The sequence below is a fragment of the Oncorhynchus keta genome, chromosome 19 (assembly GCF_023373465.1).
Source record: "Oncorhynchus keta strain PuntledgeMale-10-30-2019 chromosome 19, Oket_V2, whole genome shotgun sequence".
In the NCBI taxonomy this organism is placed as follows: domain Eukaryota; kingdom Metazoa; phylum Chordata; class Actinopteri; order Salmoniformes; family Salmonidae; genus Oncorhynchus; species Oncorhynchus keta.
In genome coordinates, this window is record NC_068439.1 from 70383302 (window position 1) to 70404367 (window position 21066).

At 44.2% G+C, this 21066-nt stretch overlaps 2 protein-coding genes across 8 annotated transcripts in view; one reads left to right on the top strand and one right to left on the bottom strand.

The window, feature by feature from the left end:
- LOC118397888 (serine/threonine-protein kinase D3-like) overlaps positions 1–2235 on the bottom strand; it is an 80088-nt gene extending 77853 nt beyond the window's left edge. For 6 of the 7 annotated variants that reach the window (XM_052471214.1, XM_052471210.1, XM_052471213.1 and 3 more), the window contains exons 1-2: positions 1964–2235; positions 656–1500 (exon numbers count right to left, since the gene is read on the bottom strand). In XM_052471214.1, coding sequence (XP_052327174.1) covers positions 656–958 — 303 coding nt within the window. In that variant the 5' untranslated portion in view covers positions 959–1500; positions 1964–2235. Of the gene's footprint in view, positions 1–655; positions 1501–1963 lie in introns of those variants that run through there. The other variant, XM_052471216.1, reaches the window with a different exon arrangement.
- A 205-nt stretch (positions 2236–2440) lies between these two features.
- Positions 2441–7328, top strand: si:ch73-111k22.3 (pleckstrin homology-like domain-containing protein). The gene is made up of 2 exons (XM_052471221.1): positions 2441–2728; positions 7017–7328. The coding sequence occupies exons 1-2, from the start codon at positions 2561–2563 to the stop codon at positions 7230–7232; spliced, it is 384 nt and encodes a 127-aa protein (XP_052327181.1). The 5' UTR covers positions 2441–2560; the 3' UTR covers positions 7233–7328.
- The last annotated feature ends 13738 nt before the right edge of the window (positions 7329–21066 follow it).

The following is a 21066-nucleotide window of genomic DNA, read 5'->3' on the forward strand; positions in this document are numbered from 1 at the left end:
GTGAAAACCACAACTATACAGTACATCTGCCCTGTTTCAATTGTATTTCTCTCAAATGCAACCTCTTGTTTTTTTTCTTACACTGATGCTTACTGGAATGGAACGCCTCACCTCATGGTTAAACACTACACACCTGTACGCTCTATAAAAAAAAGTAATAACTACAAAAAACTGTCCAAATATGAGTTTTCTAACTCTTAGAAAGCAACAAGGTCTTTAAAAATCGATGTCATTCTAAAGATTGTAGCCAACAAATCAATTAAGTGTATTAAAATTTGCTATACAGACCACTAAAGGAGATTGTGTGTCATATTAAATTATATATATATATATTTTTTAATGGTCGAATTAATCAACAAAACTAAAATCCCAATACAATATGATGAATATAGCAAGTCACAGACAACTGTAAAATAATTTAGAGTGTATAGTTTTTGTTCAGGTTTTGATGAGATCTGATCTGTCTCCATGCATGCCCATCATGAGGACTATATGGCCAAGAAATAGTTTGTCTTTAGGGTTAGGTTAGCTAAAGTTAGAGTTACTACTGTAATTACATTGTCATAATGAATCATTAAAATATTTGTTGCACTGAAATTACATTGTAATTAGTTACACAGTAATAACAGCCCTGTGGTGTAAATTGTTACCTTACCTTTTGGTCTACTATTGAACATACGAGCTCCTTCACCGCAGATATCCCGGACAGATCGCTGGCATCCAGGTTCACCGTTTCCCTGGTGAGTCCGATCTGGATAAGAAAAGACACCCCGTGGAAAGAGCACCCGGAGTTGGTGGGGCTCGGGGCGCAGAGACTCCCATTTGACAGTCGACTGTAGAGTGTCGCCGGCGGGCTCGGAGACGGCGAAGGAGTCGGTGGGGCGACTGGATTCGGAGCCACAGAGAGGGGGCACAGTCTGGGTAAGGGTGGAGGGGAAGAACTGCTGCAGGCAGACATTGGCTGTCTTATGTCTTCTTGACGAGGTAAAGAGTCAAAGTTGACCGATATCGAACGTATTATTTCGAATAGCAGCTCTCAAGTTCTATTCAACAACATTGGCTTTGTTGAAGCATCTTGGTCATTTGTTTAGAATATCCAGTCGGTTGAATAAGCGATAGATCATTCGGGGGACGAATTCTAGTAGCACTGTTTAGCTTACTTTTACAAATAAGACATCTTTGATGTATTACTGAACATCAACTCTATAAAAAATAAACAATTACTCTGAAGTGTAAATTGTGCCCGTTCCTCTTCGACAGCTCACACGAGGCACATAACAATAAATGTTCAATGAAAGCATGTTGATTCTTCCTCCATTCTCAGCTCTACACCACTCCGAGGACAAAGTGCTTCTGCAAAAAGTTCCCAACCATTGGAGAATGTTCAGCCTCAGCGCAACAAAAAACTGTTCTTATGGTGAGTAGAAGAAACAGCCAAAGAGCAGTTCTCCTCAGTTGCAACTCCATGTAGTAGAACGTTTCTAATTCCCCGTAAATGATCTGGTAACAAAAAAAACTATAGATGAGAGTAAGTAATGGAGAACATTTACGTGGGGAAAAACTATCCTGTCGGATCAATGAGTAAGATTATTGATTGATTAGCCAAAAGTTACTGTAAATGAATAGGCTGCAAAACAGCTTGTACTGTATACAATCATTTAATATAACCATTTAAAGGGTATCAATAATAACAACAATATAACAACAGTATTATTATTATTATCATCATCACTTGTTGTGCCTTTGCATAATGAATTTAAACTTACCTAACACATCTGAAATCAAGACATATCTGGAAATGTGCTCTCATTTGATTTGGAGAGGTAAAACATGTTCATGTAATTGCTTGTAATAGGATTAACTGTACATAGCCTATGCTTGATCTATTTCACTTATAAATGCCCACACAAAGCCCGTAGACGTGCTTTTTTGATAAGGTATAAAATCTTTGAAATACATTTACCTTTTCGAAAAGGACGGTTTTCACTCTCTGGAGATGAAAAATGTGTGTGTTAATTCTTATCTTCCAAGACGTTCGAACGCTTGAACTGTGACATCACGATGGTCGGGTGTGAGTGTTTAGATTTGGCTCCAAACTCCCTATTTTGGCATGAGTGCAAAGCCTGAATATTTTGCCAACTATACTACTTTCCTTTCCTAACTTTCTTCATGTAGCCAGATAGCAACCAGTTCGTCAGTATCCTATTATCGCACTGTAATATGCCGCGTTCATGTACTAGTCGGAACTAGGACACTCGGAAATGTCCGACTTCCTAACTGGTTGAACGCGAACGTGTATATCGACAAGTCGTAAATGTTCGTGTTTACTACTTCCGACTTGTGTGTAAACGCGGCATTAACCCTCCCGTCCCCACTCATTCGGTAACAACACAACACAGGGCTTTCTGGGACTGGAAGTTCTAGTCTTCGTTCCGCGCGCCATCAGTTGGTGGTGCGGCTGGACAAAAATAACGACATTACCCACTAGGCTTTGGGTGTGTGACGCTCTTGAATTATAGGCTAATTTCTCAGCTATTTATCCCGTTATTCTCAAAACTCTATGATGGCTGTAGTATCTGCGACCTCTAACGGCGCAGATGAAAACCTCGTTGAGATAAAAGAGGACAAAAAAGGATGGTTATCCAAGCGCACTCATTTTACGCACCGGTGGAAACGCGCATGGTTTCAGTTGAAAGAAACTCTACTGTTTTATGGTGAAAATGAAGAGGTAAGAAGACAACAGTTAATTTTCTAAGGAACTTGTCACGCAAGCTAGGACTAAATTGTTATTTAGGAGACAGCATTTCCGCCCCTATGTTTATGACAAAGCAGCAAATAATGTAGCTATGCGACCAAGCGTTACATACATTGTAACTTTCAGCGGTGTCAGTGCAACATGTTCCCTTACTTCCTACAGTGTTGTCCTGTTACCATAGCAGCGGGCCGTTTTACTGACGTCTACAGCTGCAAGGTGGCAAGGTCTCACTTAGCTAGGTGTTTTGAACACTGTTAAAGGAATACAACGTCAATTAAAAGTATGCTATTGTTATTTAGTTTACATGTTTGCTTGAAATGTCGAGACATTAGGCTATATTGCATTTACTTTGGGATTTTATTACAAGGCAGCAAACTATGCCTAGGTCATTGATATGTTCCAAATTGCACCCTATTCCCTTTGTAGTGTACTACTTTTGACCAGGACCCATAGGATGTACACTATATTTTATTAAATTTTTATTTAACCTTTATTTAGCCAGGGAATCATGCTGAGATTGTGGTCTGTTTTGCAGTTGAGCCCTGCATGAACACATCAATTACACAATACATATCTATATGCACATCAATTATACAATACATATCTATATACACATCAATTATACAATACATATGTATATACACATCAATTACACAATACATATGTATATACACATCAATTACACTATGCATATGTATATACACATCAATTACACTATGCATATTTATATACACATCAATTACACTATACATATTTACACTACCAGTCAACAGTTTTAGAACACCTACTCATTCAAGGGTTTTTCTTTATTTTTACTATTTTTTACATTTTCTACACAATAATAGTGAAGACATCAAAACTATGAAATAACACACATGGAATCATGTGGTAACCAAAAAAGTGTTAAATAAATCAAAATATATTTATTATTTGAGATTCTTCAAATAGCCACCTTTTGCCTTGATGACAGCTTTGCACACTCTTGGCCAGTTTCTCAACCAGTTTCATTCTCCTGGAACGCATTTAAATTAACAGGTGTGCTTTTCTTTCCTTCTTAATGCAGTTGAGCCAAACAGTTGTGTTGTGACAAGGTAGGGGGGTATACATAAGATAGCCCTATTTGATAAAAGACCAAGTCCATATTTTGCGAAGAACAGCTCAAATAAGCAAAGAGAAATGGCAGTCCATTATTACTTTAAGACATGAAAGCCAGTCAATACGGAAAATTTCAAGAACTTTGAACTCTGAATACAACAGGGGTAGGTAGACCTTACAGTGAAATGCTTACTTACGAGCCCCTAACCAACAGTGCAGTTTCAAAAAATCTGGATAATAATAAGAAATAAAAGTAACAAATAATTAAAGAGCAGCAGTAAAAAATAACAATATATCCAGGGGGGTGCCGGTACAGAGTCAATGTGCGGGGATACAGGTTAGTTGAGGTAGTATGTACTTGTTGGTAGAATTAATGAAAGTGACTATGCATAGATGACAACAGAGTTGCAGTGGTGTGGAGAGGGAAGGGGGGGGTGCAATGCAAATAGTCTGGGTAGCCATTTGACTAGATGTTGGAGTCTTATGGCTTGGGGGTAGAAGCTGTTTAGAAGCCTCTTCGACCTAGACCTGGCACTCCGGTACCGCTTGCCGTGTGGTATCAGAGAGAACAGTCTATGACTAGGGTGGCTGGAGTCTTTGACAATTTTTAGGGCCTTCCTCTGACACCACCTGGTATAGAGGTCCTGAATGGCAGGAAGCTTGGCCCCAGTGATGCACTGGGCTGTTCACACTACCCTCTGTAGTGCCTTGCGGTCGGAGGCCGAGCAGTTGTTATACCAGGCAGTGATGCAACCAATGCCCTTGATGGTGCAGCTGTAGAACCTTTTGAGGATCTGGGGATCCATGCCAAATCTTTTCAGTCTCCTGATTATGTTTTGTTGTGCCCTCTTCACGACTGTCGGTGTGCTTGGACAATGTTAGTTTACTGGTGATGTGGACACCAAGGAACTTTAAGCTCTCAACCTGCTCCACTGCAGCCCCATCGATGAGAATGGGGGCGTGCTCAGCCCTCTTTTTCCTCTAGTCCACAATCACCTAAGGCCTTCATGGTCGAATTGCTGCAAAGAATTGCTGCAAAGAAGAAACCACTACTAAAGGACACCAATAATAAGAAGAGACTTGCTTCAGCGAAGAAATTCGAGCAATGGACATTAGACTTGTGGAAATTTGTCCTTTGGTCTGGAGTCCAAATTTGAGATTTTTGGTTACAATCACAGTGTCATTGTGAGACGCGTTGTGGGTGAACAGATTATCTCTGCATGTGTATTTCCCAGTGTAAAGCATGGAGGAGAAGGTGTTATGGGGTGGGGGTGCTTTGCTGTGATGTATTTATGACACTGTGATTTATTTAGAATTCAAGACACACTTAACCAGCATGGCTACCAAAGCATTCTGCAACGATACGCCATCCCATCTGGTTTGGGTTTAGTGGGACTATCATTTGTTTTTCAACAGGACAATGACCCAACACACCTCCAGACTGTGTAAGGGCTATTTTACAAAGAAGGATAGTGATGGAGTGCTGCAACAGATGACCTGGCCTCCACAATCCCCCGACCACAATCCACCGTTTGGGATGAGTCAGACTGCAGAGTGGGAACTCCTTCAAGACACCTGGAAAAGCATTTCAGGTGAATCTGGTTGAGAGAATGCCAAGAGTGTGCAAAGCTGTCATCAAGGCAAAGGATGGCTACTTGAAGAATCTCAAATCGCAAATATATTTTGATTTGTTAAACACTTTTTTGGTTACTACATGATTCCATATATGTTATTTCATAATTCATTATTCTACAAAGTAGAAAAGAGTAAAACAACTTTTGACTGGTAGTGTATATTCACATCAATTACACTACATATGTATATACACATCAATTACACTATACATATGTATATACACATCAATTACACTATACATATCTATATACACATCAATTACACTATACATATGTATATACACATCAATGACACTATACATATGTATATACACATCAATTACACTATACATATCTATATACACATCAATTACACTATACATATCTATGGACACATCAATTACACTATACATATGTATATACACATCAATTACACTATACATATCTATATACACATCAATTACACAATACATATCTATATACACATCAATTACACAATACATATCTAAATACACATCAATTACACTATACATATCTATGGACACATCAATTACACTATACATATGTATATACACATCAATTACACAATACATGAAAAGCAAACAAAACATGAAAATCAAAACACAATCATACACATTCTTCAGTAAAAAGGCCCTCTAACATCTGCCTGAATTACCCGAGAGGCACCAACTCCATCAACTTTAAGAACTTTTGGAGATCGTTCAACATGAGAGGCCAAAAAAACAAAAAGCAGATGTACCTACTCAGTGGTGATTGAAGGGATCTCCAGGGTTAGTCATCCCTGAGTCCAGGTCTGGTCATTTATATGTCTGAAGGTTAACAATTTATTTATTTTATTTCACCTTTATTTAACAATGACAACACCTTTTATTTAACAATGAGGTAAGGTATGGCAGAAGTTTATGCACGAGGGCTTTGTAGACAAAAAGAGTACAATGCATCGATCTATGAGACTTCAAGGAGGGCCAACCTACTTTCTGATACAAAATGCAAGGATGTGTACAGAACTTATCCCCCATAATAAAGCGCAATGCTCTATGATAAACTGCATCCAATGGCTTCAATACAGTGGCGGCTGCATTCATATAAACAATATTGCAATCGTCAATAACCAGAATGAATGTTGACTGAATTAGTTGTTTTCTGCTATTTAACTAAAGACAGGACCTGTTCCTATAGAAGAAGACTATTTTCATTCTTAATTTGTTACCTAACTCATCAACATGCTTTTGGAAAGATAGCTTTTCGACAATCCAGATGCCCAGATATTTATAAGCGGGGACACGGTCAATGAAGGGACCATCCAAAGTATGCATGCATAAATCTTCAGATACATTTTTACGTGATTTGGAAAATAACATACACTTAGTTTTACTTCCATGAAGTACCAATTTCAGTTCAACAAAGGCTTTCTTTAGCCAATATAGGGAACAGGGTGCCGATAGGAATGCACAATATATAGGGAATAGGGTGCCAATTGGGAAGCACAGCATATCTGCCATCTAAAACAACATCACTTCTCCTTCATCCAGAAGCTTCTGAAGCCCATCAACCTGGTTGGGGCAGTGGTAGAGGTTGTTGAAGGAGGCGATGGATCATTCGAATGGACTATTACTCCTAAGGACAGGAAGCGGACCTTCTTCCTAAAGGCTGGCACCATAGCAGAACAGCAGGGATGGATGGAGGCTATATGTGAAGCACAGCTGAGCTCCAGGGACCATGCTACTAATGCATGTGTGGTGCAATAGATGATCACTTATTGGATTTTACATACCCTGAACAAGAATATAAAAGCAACATGTAAAGTGTTTCATGAGCTGAAATAAAAGATCCCAGAAATGTTCCATACGCACAAAAAGCTTATTTCTCTAAAATGTTGTGCATACATTTGTTTACATCCCTGTTAGTGAGCATTTCTCCTTTGCCAAGATAATCCATCCACCTGACAGGTGTGGCATATCAAGAAGCTGATTAAACAGCATGATCATTACACAGGTGCACCTTGTAAAAGGCCACTCTAAAATGTGCAGTTTTGTCACACAACACAATGCCACAGATGTTTCAAGTATTGAGGGAGCGTGCAATTGGCATGCTGGCTGCAGGAATGTCCACCAGAGTTGTTGCCAGAGATTTTATGTTAATTTCTCAACCGTAAGCTGCCACCAACGTAGTTTTAGAGTATTTGACAGTACGTCCAACAGGCCTCACAACTGAAGATCACTTGTAACCATGTCAGCCCAGGACCTCCATATCCGGCTTCTTCACCTGCGGGATCTTCTGAGACCAGCCACCCGGACAGCTGATGAAACTGTGGGTTTGGACAACCAAATCATTTTTGCACAAACTGTCAGAAACCGTCTCAGGGAAGCTCATCTGCATGGTCATCGTACTCACTAGAGTCTTGACCTGACTGCAGTTTGGCATCATAACCGACTTCAGTGGGCAAATGCTCACCTTCAATGGCTACTGGCCTGCTGGAGAAGTGTGTTCTTAACGGATGAATACCGGTTTCAACTGTACCGGGCAGATGTCAGACAACGTGTATGGCGTCGTGTGGGCGAAGGGTTTGCTGAGGTCAGCGTTGTGAACAGAGTGCCCCATGGTGGCGGTGGGGTTATGATATGGGCAGACATAAGCTGCTGACAATTAACACAATTGTATATTATCGATGGCAATTTGAATGCACAGAGATACCATGGCGAAAGCCTGAGGCCCATTGTCGTGCCATTCATCCACCGCTATCACCTCATGTTTCAGTATGATAATGCACGGCCCCGTGTCACAAGGATCTGTACACAGTTCCTGAATGCTAAAAATGTCCCACTTCTTCCATGGCCTGCATATCCACCAGACATGTCACTCATTGAGCATGTTTGGGATGCTCTGCATCGACATGTTTGACAGAGTGTTCCAGTTGCCGCTAATAACCAGAAACTGCCATTGAAGAGGAGTGGGACAACATTCCACAGGCCAGAATCAACAGCCTGATCAACTCTATGCGACGGAGATGTGTCGCACTGCATGAGGCAAATGGTGTTTTTCCGATCCACTCCTCTACCTTTTCTTAAACTATCTGTCACCAACAAATGCATATCTATATTCCCACTCATGTGAAATCCATAGATTAGGGCTTAATTCATCCACTGGATGTCATAAGGTGAATGCACCAATTTGTAAGTCGCTCTGGATAAGAGCGTCTGCTAAATGACTTAAATGTAAATGTAAATGTAAATTGACTGATTTACTTATAAGAACTGTTACTCAGTCAAATATTTTAAATTGTTGCATGTTGTGTTTATACACTACATGAACAAAATCATGTGTATACCTGCTCGTCGAACATCTCATTCCAAAATCATGGGCATTAATATGGAGTTGCTACCCCCTTTGCTGCTATAACAGCCTCTACTGTTCTGGGAAGACTTTCCACTAGATGTTGGAACATTGCTGCAGGGACTTGCTTCCATTCAGCCACAAGAGCATTGGTGAGGTCGGCACTGATGTTGGGCGATTAGGACTGACTCGCAGTCGGCATTCCAATTCATCCCAAAGGTGTTCAATGGGGTTAAGGTCAGGGCTCTGTGCAGGCCAGTCAAGTTCATCCACACCGATCTTGACAAACCGTTTCTTTATGGACCTCGCTTGGTGCACAAGGGCATTGTCATGCTGAAACAGGAAAGGGCCTTCCTCAAACTGTTGCCACAAAATTTGAAGCACAGAATCGTCTAGAATGTAATTGTATGCTGTAGCATTAAGATTTCCCTTCACTGGAATTAAGGGGCCTAGCCCGAACCATGAAAAACAGCCTCAGACCATTTTTCCTCCTCCACCACACTTTACAGTTGGCACTATGCATTGGGGCAGGTAGCGTTTTCCTTGCATCCACCAAACCCTGATTCTTTCGTTGGACGAAGTGAAGTGTGATTGCTCGGCCATGGAAACCCATTTCATGAAGCTCCCGACCAACAGTTTTTGTGCTGACGTTGCTTCCAGAGGCAGTTTGGAACTTGGTAGTGAGCACTGTAACTGAAGACAGATGATTTTTAAGCGCTACACGCTTCAGCACTTGCCAGTCCCGTTCTGTGAGCTTGTGTGGCCTATCACTTTGCAGCTGAGCCGTTGTTGCTCCTAGATGGCAGCTCTAGCAGGGCAGAAATTTGACAAACTAACTTTTGGAAAGTTGGCATCCTATGATGGTGTCACGTTGAAAGTAACTGAGCTCTTCAGTAAGGCCAGTCTACTGCCAATGTTTGTCTATGGAGATTGCATGACTTTTTGCTCGATTTTATACACCGGTCAGTAACGGGTGTGGCTGAAATAGCCGAATCCACTAATTTGAAGGGGTGTCCACACACTTTTGTATATATAGTGTATTTTTGTTCAGTATAGATTGTTTTATACTTTTATACTCATGTAGGCCTACTGGACTGTGGCAATGTCAGATTTTGATGTGTTAATGTGGCAATAGGAGGCATGGCATTAATGTGATTATTTTTATTTTTACTTTACATGCCCTTAGTCTTGCATATAATCCGTGCTGCTAAAATAACCTGAATAGTTTTTTTTCACTATTTCACTATTTCACTTTTTGTATTTTCTTTCAGTTTAATACTATTCTTTAGAGAGCAATACTCTTCTACTAGACATTGGTACGAAATCGACTTTTGCAGGACCTATGCTTTTCATGCTACAAGAAAAAAAACATTGGCCTATGTAAATATTTGTGGTTCGACTCCAGTAGAACCGTTTCCTGTGCTACGTGTATAATACATCATTGTTCTGACCTCCACCTCCTCTATCTTCATCTACATACAGCAGAGCCACTGGACCTGGCCACAATGTATTGTAAATATTGGCAGTTAGTTGCCATGGTATAATTCCCTTTTACAGTAATCCTGATCCTAAAAGATTGGCCTAATAAGTGAGTGTGATTGTGCGTGTTCGCGTGCATGAGTTTTATGGAGTAGAAATGGAAAGACCTTTTAACAGGAAACACAGTAGTTAGAGGTTAAAGATTAAATGAAGGAAAGAGACGACTGATAAGTAGGTGGTACAACATAATGAAACTGGATCTGACAGCATGTAGAAAGAAAAATACAGATTGGCGCCAAACCTCAGATTCACTTGGAAAATGAAGGAAGGTCATATCTACATGGATGTTCCTCTTATAGTCCAGTTGTCCTACACCTTGGTGCCAGACCCAGACCACCCTCTGAGAGGCATTTTTTGCATCCCCAAATGGAACCCTATTTCCTGTATAGTTGTCAAAAGTAGTGCACTATATAGAGAATAGGGTGCCATTTGGGATGTAACATTGATTACCCAGGTTATGCACACTCATCCAAACATGCTGACAAAGAGGGAGAGGGAGAAATAGTGTTTTAGACCTAAGTTACATCGTCAGCAGAAAAATAAGTTGACTGTCAAGACTAATTAATGTTATGTTTAACAGGAAGTCTTGATATGCCAACGTTTTCTAGTATGAGTCATTCAAACATTTCTAAAGCAAAACACAGAGCTCTGTATCAGACATCCAGTTCAACAAAGTATGTTGAAACTTCGGCTCCAGACTCAGTGTGAGAGGCTGCTTACCAAATGGCACCCTATTCCCTAATAGTGCACTACTTTTGACCAGGGCCAATAAGGATCTGGTCAAAAGTAGTGCACTTTGCCGGGGAATAGGGTGCCATTTGGGATGCATTCGGTGTCTCGGCCAGGTTATGTACAGTAACAAGCCTTAAAGCCAGACTCCCAAATAAAATACAACTTTTTTTCTGGTTTTACGTATCTCAAAATGTATATATGAAAGAGGAATTTGCCATTTGGATCACTTCAAAATTATTCAAATGAAGGTTTTACAAGTTATAAGTACAGTCTTTATGTAGTATTGTGGTATCTCGTCGTGATGTGTGTTTTGACCTATATTTTTATTTGTAATCCCAGGCCTCGTCCCCGCAGGAGGCAATTTTGCACTTTGTAGTGTCACGTTCTGACCTTAGTTAGTTTTTTATGTCTTTGTTTTAGTATGGTCAGGGCGTGAGTTGGGTGGGTTGTCTATGTTTTTTTTTCTATAATTTGGGATTTTCTGTGTTCGGCCTGGTATGGTTCCCAATCAGAGGCAGCTGTCAATTGTTGTCCCTGATTGAGAATCATACTTAGGTAGCCTGGTTTCACTTTTGAGTTGTGGGTGTTTATTTTCCGTGTAAGTGTTGGTGCCACACGGGACTGTTTCGGTTTGATTACGTCATGTTTATTGTTTTGTATTTCAGTGTTCAGTTTTGTTTCATTAAAATTAAAAAACATGAACACTTACCACGCTGCGCTTTGGTCCTCACCTCATTCCAACAACGATCGTGACAGGTAGGCCGTCATTGTAAATAAGAATTTGTTCTTAACTGACTTGTCTAGTTAAATAAAGGTTAAATTAAACAAAAATAAAAGCAGCTTTGTTTAGAAATTGCAGATGGGATTTCTCCAGGTAATTACGCTTATTGATTGTTTATCTCACACACGTTCTACCTGTCCCTCTGACCGTTCCAAGAGTACAGCAACACATCAACAGTACTTATACTACATGGTGAAAAGTATGTGGACACCTGCTTGTCGAACATCTCATTCCAAAATTATGAGCATTCATATGGATTTGCTCCACCCTTTGCTGCAATAACAGCCTCCACTCCTCTGGGAGGTAAAGCTCCACCTTATCTCAGCTCACTGGTCACCATAGCAAGACCCATCCGTAGCATGCACTCCAGCAGGTATATTCACTGGTCATCCCCAAAGCCAACACCTCCTTTGGCCGCCTTTCCTTCTAGTTCTCTGCTGCCAATGACTGGAACAAATTGAAAAAATCACTGAAGTTGGAGACATATCTCCCTCACTAACTGTAAGCATCAGCTGTCGGAGCAGCTTACTGATTGCTGCAGCTGTACACAGCCCATCTGTAAATAGCCCATCCAACTAAATACCTACCCCATCCCTATATTTGTGTTTTGTTTTTCTGCACTTTTGCACACCGGTATTTCTACCTGCACATCCTCATCTGCACATATATCACTCGTGTATATTGCTCAATTGTAATTACTTAGCCCTTATTGGCCTATTTATTGCCTTACCTTCTTACTTCCTTTGCACACACTGTATACAGATTTTTCTATTGTGTTATTGACTGTACGATTGTTTATCCCATGTGTAAGTCTGTGTTGTTTTTGTAGCACTGCTTTGCTTTATCTTGGCCAGGTCGCAGTTGTAAATAAGAACTTGTTCTCAACTGGCCTACCTGGTTAAATGAAGGTCAAATAAATAAAAATAAAAAGGCTTTCCACTAGATGTTGGAACATTGCTGCGGGGACTTGCTTCCATTCAGCCACAAGAGCATTAGTGAGGTCGGACACTGATGTTGGGCGATTAGGCCTGGCTTGCAGTCGACGTTCCAATTCATCCCAAAGGTGTTCAATTGGGTTGAGGTCAGGGCTCTGTGCAAGCCAGTCAAGTTTTTCCACACCGATCTTGACAAACCATTTCTGTATGGACCTCATTTTATGCACAGGGGCATTGGAATGATAAAACAGGAAAGAGCCTTCCCCAAACTGTTGCCACAAAGTTGGAAGCACAGAATTGTCTAGAATGTCATTATATACTGTAGTGTTAAAATTTCCCTTCATTGGAACTAAGGGGCCTAGCCCGAACCACCAAACTTTACAGTTGGCACTATGCATTGGGGCAGGTAGCGTTCTCCTGGCATCCACCAAACCCTGATTTGTCTGTCTGACTGCCAGATGGTGAAGCATGATTCATCACTCCAGAGAACGCATTTCCACTGCTCCAGAGTTCATTGGTGGCAAGCTTTACACCACTCCAACCGACGCCTGACATTGTGCATGGTGATCTTAGGTTTGTGTGCTTGGCATTTCATATTGTGATCTTAGGCTTGTGTGTGGCTACTCAACCATAGAAACACATTTCATGAAGCTCCCAACCAACAGTTTTTGTGCTGATGATGTTTCCAGACGCAGTTTGGTACTTGGTAGTAGAGTGTTACAACTGCGGACAGACGTGTTACGCGCTTCAGCACTCGGCAGTCCCATTTTGTGAGCTTGTGACTGAGCCGTTGTTGCTCTTAGACATTACCACTTCACAATAACATCACTTATAGTTGACCAGGTAAGCTCTAGCAGGGCAGAAATTTGACAAAGTGACTTGTTGGAAAGGTGGCATCCTATGATGGTGCCATGTTGAAAGGATGATGGTGCCATGTTGATGGTGCCATGCTGTGTGCTCGATTTTATACACCTATCAGCAACGGGTGTGGCTGAAATAGCCGAATCCACTCATTTGAATGGGTGTCCACATACCTTTGGACATGTAGTGTATCTAGCTATATCCCTCTCAATACAAACGAGACACATAAATGAGAGTTGAGTGATACAGAATAAATGTGTAATTTAGCTGACAAATGCATGTCGTATTGGCTCCTGGCTGTCAGTCCGTCTGATTTGAAAACACTGCTGGGTCTGTCATTACAAAATTGCTTTGATGTTGCTAGCGGGAGCTATGAATGAAAATTGGAATTGTGGGCGATTTTCATTCAGCAAACGATTGAGAATATTTTCCAAATGCAGTACTTGCTAGTTTGACCATATTTCTTAATTCTCAGCACCACCAGTGCCAGCAACATGCTGAAAACTATGGATGAAAACTATGGATAATCACAAAAGCCAGCTCTGTCTAAGCAAGCTCGCGAGCAAACTTTGCTGGAGTTTCTAGCTGGCTAATTGTTTTCCTCTTCGATGTGGAGTTTACTATGGCAACCTTTTGATGGCGAATTTATTCAACCCTATAGTTGCTAAGGGTCTACTTTTCCTGGCATGTTTGCACTGTAAGAGATCAAGCGGATAACGGCTCTACCGCTGCACCGCATTAGACTGCCTATATTGTTGAACTTTGTAAATTATATGTAAGTGAGAATTCCATTTTACTGCATTCATAGCTGACTCTACTTGTACATTTTTATACAGTAAAGTAACCTACAGTACAAGATAGTTGTAGGCTACAATCAAATGAGAACACCAGCTGTCAGATACCTACTGATGCTGGCTGCCTGGTCTTAGAGCATTTCATATTATTCTGAATGTTGCTCCGAGACACTTAATTTAGTGTAATATGTTACGTTTTGTATGGTATGTATTAATTTGTGGATGTCCATCATCCATTTCTTATAATATGTTACAAATTACAATTCGTATGATATGTTACTGTAATGCTCCAGGTGTCGTGGGTGTGGAGTCAAATGCAGGAGACAGAGTTCAATGCTGTGCGTCTTTTAATAGCACCAACGCACCACAGGGTGCTCACAAAAGTTACGTTCCCAAACACAGGGAATCAAAAAATACAATGGAAAAAATCACGACCAAGGGGAAAGGGGAAGGGGAAACACCCTCAGTCGGACTCGTGACAGTACCCCCCCCTGACGCGCGGCTCCCGCAGCGCGCCGACACTGGCCTTGAGGTAGCCCCGGTGGACGAGGTGCAGGGCGATCCGGATGGAGGCGATGGAAATCCCTCAACATGGATGGATCCAAGATGTCCCCCACCGGTACCCAGCACCTCTCCTCCGGACCGTACCCCTCCCAGTCCACGAGGTACTGCAGGCCCCTCACCCGGCGTCTTGAGTCCAGAATGGCCCGGATCGTGTACGCCGGGGACCCCTCGATGTCCAGAGAGGGGGGGGGGGACCTCCGGCACCTCACTGTCCTGCAGGGGAACAGCTACCACCGGCCTGAGGAGAGACACATGAAACGAGGGGTTAATACGATAATAGGAAGGGAGTTGTAATCGATAACACACCTCGTTTATTCTCCTCAGGACTTTAAAGGGCCCTACAAACTGCGGACCCAGCTTCCGGCAGGGCAAGCGGAGAGGTAGGTTTCGGGCCGAGAGCCAGACCCTGTTCCCCGGTACAAACACGGGGGCCTCACTGCGGTGGCGGTCAGCACTCCTCTTCTGCCGTCCACTCGCTTGTTGTAGAGATTCCTGGACGGGTCTCCTTGGAGCGCTGTACCCATTCCTCCACCGCAGGAGCCTCGGTCTGGCTCGGATGCCATGGTGCCAGGACCGGCTGGTACCCCAACACACACTGAAAAGGGGACACGTAAGTAGAGGAGTGGCGTAGTGAGTTCTGAGCCATTTCAGCCCAGGGAATGTATCGTGCCCACTCCCCTGGCCGATCCTGGCAATACGACCGCAGAAACCTACCCACCTCCTGGTTCATTCTCTCCACCTGCCCATTACTCTCGGGGTGATAACCGGAGGTCAGGCTGACAGAGACCCCCAAGCGTTCCATGAACGCTCTCCATACCCGAGACGTGAATTGGGGGCCCCGATCAGAAACGATGTCCTCCGGTACCCCTTAGTGCCGAAAGACATGGGTGAATAATGCCTCCGCAGTCTGTAGGGCTGTAGGGATACCGGGCAACGGGAGGAGACGGCAGAGAACCGATCCACAATCACTAGAACCGTGGTGTTCCCCTGAGACGGCGGAAGATCGGTCAGGAAATCTATGGACAGATGTGACCATGGCCGCTGTGGAACGGGGAGGGGTTGTAGCTTCCCTCTAGGAAGGTGCCTAGGAGCCTTACTCTGAGTGCACACTGAACAGGAGGAGACATAACCCTTAACGTCCTTAGCCAACGTAGGCCACCAATACCTCCCCTGAAGGCTCCCCACTGTCCTTGTCACCCCAGGGTGACCCGAGGAGTGTAGGACGTGAGCCCACCGAATCAGTTTGTCCCGAACACCAAGCGGCACGTACCTTCGCCCCGCTGGACACTGAGGAGGAGCGGGTTCAGCCCATAACGCCCGCTCGATGTCCGAGTCCACCTCCCATACCACTGGGGCTACCAGCTTTGAGGCGGGAAGGATGGGAGTAGGTTCGGTGGACCCATCCTCCGTGTCGTAAAGGCGGGACAGTGCGTCAGCCTTCACGTTCTGGGAGCCCGGTCTATAAGACAAAGTAAACCGGAAACGGGTGAAGAACATGGCCCACCTTGCCTGACGTGGGTTAAGTCTCCTAGCTGCCCGAATATACTCCAGATTCTGGTGGTCAGTCCAGATGAGAAAAGGGTGCTTAGCCCCCTCAAGCCAGTGTCTCCACACCTTCAGAGCTTTAACCACCGCTAGCAACTCCCGGTCCCCCACATCATAGTTACGCTCCGCTGGGCTGAGCTTCCTTGAGAAGAAAGAGCAGGGGCGAAGTTTTGGTGGCGTACCCGAGCGCTGTGATAGCACGGCACCCACCCCAGCCTCGGACGCGTCCACCTCCACTATGAATGCTAGAGAGGGGTCCGGATGCGCCAACACGGGCGCATCAGTGAACAGCGCCTTCAACTTGTTGAATGCTCCGTCCGCCTCTGCTAACCACTGCAACCGCACCGGGGCCCCCTTCAGCAGTGAGGTAATGGGAGCCGCTATCTGGCCAAAACCCCGGATAAACCTCCGGTAGTAGTTGGCAAAACCCAAAAACCGCTGCACCTCCTTTACCGTGGTCGGAGTCGGCCAATTACGCACGGCACTAATGCGGTCACCCTCCATCACTACCCCCGAGGTGGAAATGCGATATCCCAGAAAAGCGACGGCTCGTTTAGAGAACACGCATTTCTCAGCCTTGACGTATAGGTCATGCTTCAGCAGTCTACCAAGCACCTTGCGCACCAAAGACACATGCACGGTGTGAGTGGCCGAGTAGATCAGAATGTCATCGATATAAACAACCACTCCCTGCCCGCACAGGTCCCTGAGAATCTCGTCTACAAAAGATTGGAAAACGGCTGGAGCATTTTTTAACCCATACGGCATGACGAGGTACTCATAGTGGCCGGATGTAGTACTAAATGCGGTTTTCCACTCGTCTCCCTTCCGAATACGCACCAGACTATACGCGCTCCTGAGATCCAGTTTTGTGAAGAACTGCGCTCCGTGGAACGATTCCACCGCCGTAGCGATGAGAGGTAGAGGGTAACTATACCCCACTGTGATGGCGTTTAGACCTCTATAATCGATACACGGACGCAAACCTCCCTCCTTTTTCCTCACAAAAAAGAAACTTGAGGAGACGGGTGAATTGGAGGGCCAAATGTACCCCTGTCTCAGCGACTCCGTGACATATGTCTCCATTGCCAACGTCTCCTCCTGGGACAGCGGGTACACGTGACTCTTGGGAAGCGCAGCGTCTACATGGAGATCTATCTTACAATCCCTTCCCGGTCGATAAGGTGGTAATTTAGTCGCTTTCACTTTACTGAAAGCGATTGCCAAATCGGCATACTCGGAGGGAATGCACACCATGGAACCCTGGTCTGGACTCTCCACCGACGTGGCACCGATGGAAACTCCCAAACACCTTCCAGAACACTCCTCTGACCACCCCTGGAGAACCCCCTGTCTCCACAAAATTTTAGGATTGTGCCGGGCCAGCCAGGGAGTCCCCAGCACCACTGGAAACGCAGGCGAATAAATAATAAAGAAACTGATACGCTCCCTATGATTCTCCTGCGTCACCATGTCCAGTGGGACCGTGGTCTCCCTGACCATCCCTGACCCTAATGGCCGGCTATCTAGGGAGTGCACGGGGAAAGGAGAATCTATCGGCACCAGCAGAACCCCTAACTTAAGGGCGAGTCCGCGATCCATAAAGTTCCCAGCTGCGCCTGAATCTACTAGCGCCCTATGCTGGGAAGAGGGGAAAAAGTGGAGGAAAAAGGTTAAGACAAACATGTGGCCAACAAGGGGTTCTGGGTGAGTTTGATGCTGACTCACCTGGGGTGACCGAGAAGCGTTCCGCCTGCCATCTCTACTCCCAGACGGACCCCCCCAGCTCCGATCAGACGTGTGTCCTCTCCGACCACAGTTGGTGCAGGGAAGGCCTCCTCCTCCGGTACCCCTCGGCGCAGGCCCTCCCAACTCCATTGGAATGGGAGTGGAGGGGCTGGGTGGTGGAACGCACAGAACCCTCTCTGAACGCCCGCGGGCAGCCAGCAGATTATCCAGTCGAATGGACATGTCAATCAGCTGATCCAATGACAGAGTGGTGTCCCGACACGCTAGCTCCCGGCGGACGTCCTCTCGGAGACCACACCTGTAGTGGTCCATAAGGGCCCTGTCGTTCCACCCAGATCCGGCTGCCAAGGTCCGGAACTCCAGCGCGTAATCCTGGGCGCGCCTCCTCTCCTGCCTGAGATGAAATAGTCGTTCTCCCACCGCTCGGCCGTCTAGAGGGTGATCAAACACGGCACTGAAGCGGCAGGAAAAGTCTGTGTAGTGCTCCCGCGCTGAGTCTGGGCCATTCCAGACTGCGTTCGCCCACTCCAGAGCACGACCCGTGAGGCAGGAGATGAGGACACTCACCCTCTCTGCTCCTGAGGGAGTGGGTCTGATGGTGGCCAGGTATAGCTCCAGCTGGAGCAGAAACCCCTGGCAACCCGCCGCCGATCCATCATAAGCCCTCGGTAGCGTCAGACGGAGGGTGCTGGAGTCGGGAGATGGGGAGTCCGGAACCGTGGGTGCCGAAGGTGGAGAGAGGAGACCACTCCTCTCCCATCTGTCCATTCTCTCCATCACTTGATCCATCGCGGATCCGATCCGATGGAGGACGGTGGTGTGGTGGAGAACCCGTTCCTCCATCGATGGGAGAGGGTTGGCTGCTGCTCCTGCTGACTCCATTCGATTTGGTGGTGCGGGATTCTGTAATGCTCCGGGTGTCGTGGGTGTGGAGTCAAATGCAGGAGACAGAGTTCAATGCTGTGTGTCTTTTAATAGCACCAACGCACCACAGGGTGACGACGACCGCCGAGCTCCACCCGCCCGGGAAGGGGAAACACCCTCGGTCGGACTCGTGACAGTTACAAATTAGCAAAATGTACAATATGTTATGAATTTGAAAAATGTATAATATGTTCCCGAATTGTAATTTGTTGTGGCCAACGTTAGCTAGCTGGCTAACATTAGCTAGGCTAGATGTTAAGGTTAGGTTTACGAGTTAGGTTAAAGGGTTAATGTTAGGGGAAGGATTAGATAAAAGGGTTAAGGTTAGGGGTAGGCTTAGCTAACATGGTAAGTAGTTGCAAAGTAGCTAAAAAGTAGTATGTAGTTTAAAAGTTGCTAATTAGCTCAAGTTGTCCCTGATGAGATTTGAACACACATCCTTTGGGTTGCTATACATTTGCATTATTCACCCACCCATCCACACCAACCAACTGCTCTCCTTTCATTTTGCCCTAAGTAACCTTCTGTATTATGTAAACGTAACATAGCATACTAATTTGAGTGTGTCGGATTTACATTTACTATGTTACGTCTAGTTATGAGACCAGGCTGGATCGAAGGGTGGCTGGCCCAGCAGCCACTAGATAACTCTCAGATAGAGCATGTTGTGATGTCTTGCCTGTTGTTTTTTTGAAACATTATGTCTTGCCTGGGTTTGTTTTGTCGCCCCGACAGTTTGATATTTCGCTATCACAAACGATGACCAATGCTCAAGGCAGAACAAGAATGCATCAGTCACACAGGAAGTCTCATCTGAACACAGGACGTCAAGAGATACACTGCAAGCGAAAAGCGTACTGCACTGAAAGTAACAGGTGTTACAAAGGCAGTGATGGAGGTTGTACTGTATATTGTGGAGGCATGCTAAGTCAAGGACCAAAAAGAAAACCTTTTGTGACATTGCCGGTTCATTATCACACATACAGTACAAAATATCATATTATTGTTTATGCAATAAATTGTACACGCACATGTGCATGCAAGCACACACACACATTCTTGTTAAAGAGAATGTATATTTTTCCTCTCTGTGTAGCTCTCATAAAGGACATGGCTATCCACTCCTAACAACAAAACCAACTCAAGGACAAACTGCTGCATTGATCAACCTGAGCGCCATGCCCTTGTTACGCCGATACATTTTCCTGGCCCACAGTGAATTTCCTCCAAACAAATCATTCTTTTTTTCTATTAGTCTTGGCCTGTGGAAAACTACAGAATAGCAAAACCTTGGAACACAAGCGTGTCAAGCATAGAAAGGGAAATATTGTTCAGAACAAGTTTATATTTCGGCAGAGGAGGGCTTACTTGTCAATGTCTGCACAAGTTCTACATTGCAGTCATTAATGAATACCCAAGTAATCCTGCATATACAGTACAAGTCTGTATTGCGAGCCTAATGTTATAGTCTAATTTAGTCTGCATAGCGATCCTATTATATTGTATTCTGTATGTAATTATATGACTCTGAGCCTCAATGAACAGTCTCACCGACAGATTCACGTAAAGATAGTGCTTGTTCCAAATAGCCAATCTGAGCAAGTTAGCTATGGAGATAATGTAAATACCAACTAATTTTTCTAGTTGGTACATATATTTTGGGGGAGTTAGCATTGACTTCCCTGTAAAGTGTTCTCCAACTGCTAAAGTCAAGTACAGATGTGTAACGAGTGCGCTGAGAGTCGGGAAGCAAGTTCAGGGAGTGAGTGTTTTAATAAATAAAATAAACAATAAACACGAAACTTGAAACACAAACAACGCACCG